The following is a 7,624-nucleotide window of genomic DNA, read 5'->3' as shown; positions in this document are numbered from 1 at the left end:
TTTGAGTTAATGAAAATAACCACATGTGAACTAGCGACTTCCAAAACATGAAGGGTGTTACAGGTGGAGGCCACTGACATTTTTCCATTCTTATCTTTTCTGAATGTTTTTACTAGTTTTTCATTTGGCTAGGGTCAGTATCACTACTGGTAGCATGAGGCGATACCTATGTGGACCCTACAAAGGTTGCACAGGTAGTCAAACTCCCCCAGGTTGGCACATTAGTACAAGCAATTGCCAAAAGGTTTGCTATCTCCTACTACAGTGTCAGGAACATAGAGGAGATTCAAGGAGACCAGCAGTTAGTCTAGGAGAGCTGGACAGCGTCACAGAAGGTTCTTAACTCATCACCTTCTCCTTCCTTGCCTCTGACCACACCTTTCCCCCTCCTATTTCTTGGTCTTTGACCAACAAACTTAGGCTCCAACAGATCCAGCATGGAAATCTCATTTTTTATTATGTTTGATTTGGCCATGATTGTACAACCACTTCCCTTCCTGATGCAACCCTCCCCATTTATGTGGGACTGATCAATGGGCAACAGGAGGACCTTGGCTTGTGGCCTCCATGGGATGTTTACGCCATCTCCACTAATCCTGATCAACCTCTGCAGGAATAATTTGTCATGGTGTGTTTCACACTGAACAATTCATTAAAAACAAATTAACAAAGGGAGAAAACAGATGGAACAAGTCACAGTGGGAAGTGAAAACGGAGAATGTGTTATTGAGAAACTGTCTGAGGTTGTCAGTGGGTGGTTATCTTTTTTTCCCCCTTCTGCTCTGTGAATACCAAAGAGCTGTTTGGAAATCCAAACCCTGAACTCTTCAAGTAATGCTACAAGAAAACTCAGAGATATTGTCTGAAAATGCTGTACCAAGCTTCATATTTCTTACGCAAAAAACTAACAAATGAAAAATAAAACATGTTTTTTTCTTCTTGTTATTTTTTAGCCTTTTAGTTTTTATGTAAAGTTGCTAACATACCCATAAGTAAAAAAACAACAACATAATTATCCCAGTAAATCACTGTACTCTTCAATCAAATAACATTAGTAAAAAGGGAAGATTGAGAGCAAGCGCTAAAGTGAAAGACGCTGTAAAAGGAAGTTGAAACGTGCTCACATGCCCATGTTACATGTGGCCATGTTCTCTATCCTTAAAGAAGTCCAGACAGACACACAAACAGGTAGGTCTGCAACTATCTGCTTAATGCTTTCACATAATACAATTAATTTGGTAACTAGGTTGAAATACACAGAAGGTTAATAGAGTTGTTTTTAACATGCTAATTTCTTGTAGAAACATCTGTTTGTTGAACGGTTTTTGCAAGACTGTACAAACATTCACAATTTTTCCTTTACAGTCTAATGTCTATAATTTGACATTTTCACTTGTACATTTTTTTTCCACAACCTAACTTAATAACAGGAATATAAACATAAGGAGACTATCTTCTTGCTCACTTTGTGTCTTTATAGGTTAGAGTCAAAACTAGTTACAATGCAGGGGAGTCAGAGACCACAATTCATCTGTGGACTGCGATACATAACAATAGGTGAGAGAGTGATGTGTAAAGTTTTTGCAGACATATAAAGTTGGTGGATACTGTTATTTGTGACTGAAAACATGCTGTATTTGCCTCCTTCAGGGCTTACTTTGTTTTTCCTTTACTTTATATTTATTTGTCAAGGGATGGTTGGTAAGCAAGACATCCTCTTATTTCCATTTTAAGATTGAATTTATGTGAATTTATTTTTATGAACCAGACAATGTTTGAAAAATCAAATCTTTATCTTTGCACCCCACAGGTTCAGGTGTCTTTGACTGTCCCAGACAGCCTTTTATCTCCCTCTACATGTCCCTGTATGGGATCATACCGGTCTTCTTGGCACTGAGCTTATGGTGTAACTGGTGCAACAGTGTCTGTTGGTCTGTAACCACCATCTTCTTCTGTTGCTGGTTTATTGCTGGTAAGCTTTTAAAAATATCACAGAGTTGGCTGGAGTGAGAACAAGATGGTTTCTTACTCCAAATCCTCCAAAATCTAACATGTCTTATTGATTTTAGAGATTTTGGATATCCTTAAAAGGGTCATCTCAGGCACACAGATGTGACTGTTAGCACAGATGCCCCCCAAAAAACTCCTTTAAAGCTTTTTTTGTCTTTCTGTCTTTGTTTGTTTGTTTTTTTTTACAGGTAGCATTGTCATCTACTCCATTTATGAACCCAAGTACGACAAGACTACAGCGCAGCCTGATCTCTACTGCAACAAGACGCTCTACCTGTTCGCATTTTGGTTCACCAACATGACATACATACTGTTAGCACTGCTCTTTTTATCCTATTGCTGTTGTAGACGACGAGGTGATGGTGATAATGAGACTCAAACACTTGTGCGGTAATAAATACAGATGAAGCAAACTTAATTAAAAAGATAATCATACACTGTCAGTTAAATGAGGGCAAATTGTGCATTTAAAGGCAGTTTTCCTGTGTTTCTTATGTAGATATAATCAAATGTTCTAATGAGCAATGTACATGTTTGATCTTTTATCAGAGAAGAATGACAATTTATATTTTAAGTAATTAATGTTGGAGGTTTACTCTTTTTAAATACTTTTGCAGCAGTACTCTGTTACGTAATGACATCCTTAGATATGAATAATATCCTTTTTTTCCTTCCCATTGATTCTCTAATAGGTCAGTTTTATGAGCTTGTGTGAGGCTGAATACCGAGGAAACATCAAAATACTTAGAGAATATATCTGTTGATCCAGTAACAAAATCAGAGAAAGCACAGAGTCTTGAGTGAAATGATCATTAATCATAAGTAATACATCCATCCATCTTCATCCGCTTTATCCGGGGCCTGGTCGCGGGGGCAGCAGCCTAAGCAAAGAGGCCCAGACCTCCCTCTCCCCAGCCACCTCCTCCAGCTCATCCGGGGGAACACCAAGGCGTTCCCAGGCCAGCCGAGAGATATAATCTCTCCAGCGTGTCCTGGGTCTGCCCCGGGGCCTCCTCCCGGTGGGACATGCCTGGAACACCTCACCCAGGAGGCGCCCAGGGGGCATCCTTGTCAGATGCCCAAACCACCTCAGCTGGCTCCTTTCGATGTGGAGCAGCAGCGGCTCTACTCTGAGCCCCTCCCGGATAGCCGAACTTCTCACCCTATCTCTAAGGGAGATGCCAGCCACCCTTCGGAGGAAGCTCATTTCCGCCGCTTGTATCCGCGATCTCGTCCTTTCGGTCACTACCCACAGCTCGTGGCCATAGGTGAGGGTAGGGACGTAGATCGACCGGTAAATTGAGAGCTTCGCTTTTACACTCAGCTCCCTCTTCACCACGACGGACCGGTGCAGCGTCTGCATTACTGCAGCCGCAGCCCCAATCCGTCTGTCGATCTCCGGCTCCCTTCTCCCATCACTCGCGAACAAGACCCCGAGATACTTGAACTCCTCCACTTGGGGCAGGACCTCATCCCCGACCCGGAGTGGGCACTCCACCCTTTTCCGGCTGAGAACCATGGCCTCAGATTTGGAGGTGCTGATCCTCATTCCCGCTGCTTCACACTCGGCTGCGAACCGCTCCAGTGCGAGCTGGAGGCCCTCACCCGATGAAGCCAACAGAACCACATCATCCGCAAAGATCAGAGATGAGATCCTGAGGCCACCAAAGCGAAAGCCCTCCGCCACTTGGCTGCGCCTAGAAATCCTGTCCATAAAAATTATGAACAGAACCGGTGACAAAGGGCAGCCCTGGCGGAGCCCATCACCCACCGGGAACGAGTCCGACTTATTGCCGGCAATGCGAACCAAGCTCTTGCAACGGTTGTATAGGGATCGAATGGCCCGTAGCAATGGGCCAGACACCCCATACTCCCGCAACACCTCCCACAGGACACCCCGAGGGACACGGTCGAATGCCTTCTCCAAGTCCACAAAACACATGTAGACTGGTTGGGCAAACTCCCATGCACCCTCAAGTATCCTCGAGAGGATGAAGAGCTGGTCCAGTGTTCCGCGACCAGGACGAAAACCGCATTGTTCCTCCTGCATCAGAGGTTCGACTAGCGGACGAACTCTCCTTTCCAGCACCCTGGCATAGACTTTCCCGGGGAGGCTGAGGAGTGTGATCCCCCTGTAGTTGGAACACACCCTCTGGTCCCCCTTCTTAAAGATGGGGACCACCACCCCGGTCTGCCAATCCACGGGTACTGCCCCTGATCTCCACGCAACATTGCAGAGGCGTGTCAGCCAGGACAGCCCTACAACGTCCAGAGCCTTCAGGAACTCGGGGCGGACCTCATCAACACCAGGGGCTCTGCCACCAAGGAGTTGTTTAACTGCCTCAATGACCTCGCCCCCAGAAATTGGCGGGTCATTCCCCTCATCCCCAGACTCTGCTTCCTCCTCGGAAGACGCGTCAGTGGGATTAAGGAGGTCCTCGAAGTATTCCTTCCACCGCCTGACAATTTTCTCAGTCGACGTCAGCAGCGCTCCACCAGCACTATACACAGTGCAGGTAGAGCACCGCTTTCCCCTCCTGAGACGCCTGACGGTTTGCCAGAACCTCTTCGAGGCAGTCCGAAAGTCTTTTTCCATGGCCTCTCCGAACTCCTCCCACACCCGAGTTTTTGCTTCAGCCACTGCCCGAGCCGCATTCCGCTTGGCCTGTCGATACCTGTCGGCTGCCTCCGGAGTCCCACAGGCTAACCAAGCCCGATAGGACTCCTTCTTCAGCCTGGTGGCTCCCTTCACCTCTGGTGTCCACCATTTGGTTCGGGGATTACCACCACGGCAGGCACCAACCACCTTGCGGCCGCAGCTCAATGCAGCAGCTTCGGCAATGGAGGCGCTGAACATGGTCCATTCGGACTCGATGTCCCCCGCCTCCCTCGGAATGCTGTTGAAGCTCTGCCGGAGGTGTGCGTTGAAGATCTCGCGGACTGGGGCCTCTGCTAGTCGTTCCCAGCACACCCTCACTACGCGTTTAGGTGCACCAGGTCTGTCCAGCGTCCTCCCCCGCCACCTGATCCAACTCACCACCAGGTGGTGATCAGTTGACAGCTCAGCTCCTCTCTTTACCCGAGTGTCCAGAACATATGGTCGCAGGTCTGGTGATACGATTACAAAATCGATCATCGACCTACGGCCTAGAGCGTCCTGGTGCCACGTGCACTTATGGTATATTATGGTATTAGCCCCTGGTATTATAAGTAATACATGTACATAAAAATGTTCAGTTCAGTTCAGTTCAGTTCATTTTTATTTCAAACATTTCAAACATGAGCCTTCACAATCATTACAATATATTATTCCATTATTTGTTTGAAAAGGAGTAGGTAGAAGTATTCACTTATTTGTCCCTACCCCCTCAAGTTTTACCTCTCATTCATAAATTTTCTTAAATTAAAACAAACAACATATGAAACAAAAGCAAAGCAAAACAAAACAAAACATACATAAATCCAAAACAAGAAATTAGCAATCCCCACCAGGGTATAGTTTCTTTCATATGAAAAAAAACAGAAGGTTTATATTTGCAGATGCACAAATTATGGAAAAACAAACAACCAAAACAAAACAAAACAAAACAAAAAAAAACCCAAAAAAGAACCACAACACCATTACCAGCAACATTACCGTCCTGGGTTAACCCCGTTTTCTTCATTGTTATACTTATTTAAAATCAGGTTTTTATATTTTACTTTAAACTGTTTTATGTTTTTACTTTCTTTTATTTCTTCTGTTAGACTGTTCCATAATTTAACTCCTGCAATTGAGATAGACATAGTTCTTAAAGTTGTTCTAGCACTTTGTATTTTTAAATTCCATTTCCCTCTTAAGTTATACCCACCTTCTCTTTCTATGAACAATTTACAGATTTCTTTTGGAAGCAATTTATTTCTTACTTTATACATTATTTGCGCTGTTTTAAGCTTCACCAAGTCTTGGAATTTAATAGCTTGCATTTTGACAAAGAGTGCATTTGTATGGTCCCTGTACCCCACATTATTTATTAATCTAATGGCCCTTTTCTGTATTACAGTTATTGTTTGTGTGTTACTTTTGTATGTATTTCCCCAGACCTCTACACAGTAGCTCATATATGGCAGTAGTAAAGCACAGTATAATATGTGCAGTGCTTTCTGATCCAGCATATGCTTTGCTTTCCCCAGGACGGCAATGCCCCGTGCCAGTTTCCCCCGAACATAAGTAATATGTGGCTTCCAACAGAGCTTGTGGTCAATGATCACCCCAAGAAATTTTATTTCATTTACTCTTTCTAAATATACATTGTCAACACATATTTCTACTTTGATGTTTCTCTTTTGGTTTCCAAACAACATAAATTTGGTTTTATCTAGATTCAATGATAATTTATTTATATCAAACCACTTCTTTAATATAGTTAATTCCTGTGTGATCATCTCCAAAACCTGTGGCAATTCCACACCTGAACACAGTATATTGGTGTCATCTGCAAATATTACAAACTTTAAAATCTCCGATACTCTGCAGATATCATTTAAGTACATAATAAACATTTTTGGACCCAGTACTGAACCTTGAGGTACTCCACAAGCTATATCCATCAAATTAGATTTATATTCATTTATTTGTACATATTGTTGCCTATTCCCAACATAGCTTTTTAACCATTCCAAAACCACTCCCCTAAACCCGTACTTTTCCAGTTTTTTTAATAGAATTTCATGATTAACCGTATCAAATGCCTTCTTTAGGTCTAAGAAAACGCCGAGCGCATACCTCTTATTATCCATACATTCCGTTATCTTTTCCATTAAATCTATTAATGCCAATGTAAAGTGTGCAGTGCCTTTACATAATAGGGCCACGGATTTATTAAAATGTACAAACATACAAGGAAACAGACAGTATCCAAGGCAAGAACGTTTTTATAGTTTTAACAAGCCTGAAGGTCAATATTTGGTATGATAACCTTTATTCCTCAACACGGGCTTTCTTTAAGTAGTCTTCAGGAATAGTTCTCCAGGCTTCTTCAAGGACATTCAAAGCTGCCCTTTGTTCTTTTTTTCTGTCAAGATGATTGTATCGACCTCATTGGTTCAAAAATACATTTACAAAAAATATATTTTGATCAATCTCAACAGTCAGAGAATCTACAGTCTGTAATGATTATTAATCATTGGTTACAGATGTAACTCTTCATTGGTGCAAGGATACCATTTTATGTCTGTCAAATTGTTTTATCTTTGGTATTTTCAATAGATTCAACAGAAAAAATTGAAATAATTTATGTGTTTGTGTGGCTGGCTTTGGTTTTTTTGTTATGCATAGACACAACACAGCCTTTTTCATGCTTGAATGACTCACAGATCGGCGTTAAGTTGCTTAATAAACAACAACAACAACAAAAAAACATCTCTAAATGTAAAAGGAATGAAAATAAATGAAAAAGCAGCCAATATCCAAAGTCTGACTGCTTAGAAATACATCATAAAGAAACAAGGCGTGGCTAAAGACCTTTACACAGTGCTGAATTTGATGTATTTTAATGTTTTATGTCTATGTTAATGTTACAAAATGCATGCTGTCCTAAAATTAACATGAATAAAATATTATTTTTAAAAATGA

The 7,624-nt window shown here is 42.3% G+C and overlaps 1 protein-coding gene across 1 annotated transcript; it reads left to right on the top strand.

The window, feature by feature from the left end:
• The first annotated feature begins 1,179 nt into the window (after nucleotides 1-1,179).
• LOC118454990 (uncharacterized) lies at nucleotides 1,180-2,805 on the top strand. The gene is made up of 5 exons (XM_087839334.1): nucleotides 1,180-1,188; nucleotides 1,481-1,557; nucleotides 1,651-1,701; nucleotides 1,811-1,972; nucleotides 2,199-2,805. The coding sequence occupies exons 2-5, from the start codon at nucleotides 1,503-1,505 to the stop codon at nucleotides 2,402-2,404; spliced, it is 474 nt and encodes a 157-aa protein (XP_087695460.1). The 5' UTR covers nucleotides 1,180-1,188; nucleotides 1,481-1,502; the 3' UTR covers nucleotides 2,405-2,805.
• The last annotated feature ends 4,819 nt before the right edge of the window (nucleotides 2,806-7,624 follow it).

This window comes from Neolamprologus brichardi, chromosome 3 (assembly GCF_056152115.1).
Source record: "Neolamprologus brichardi isolate AB-2024 chromosome 3, ASM5615211v1, whole genome shotgun sequence".
NCBI classification, from domain to species: domain Eukaryota; kingdom Metazoa; phylum Chordata; class Actinopteri; order Cichliformes; family Cichlidae; genus Neolamprologus; species Neolamprologus brichardi.
Note: the sequence above shows the minus strand (reverse complement) of the source record. Positions and strands in the feature narration are given on the sequence as shown.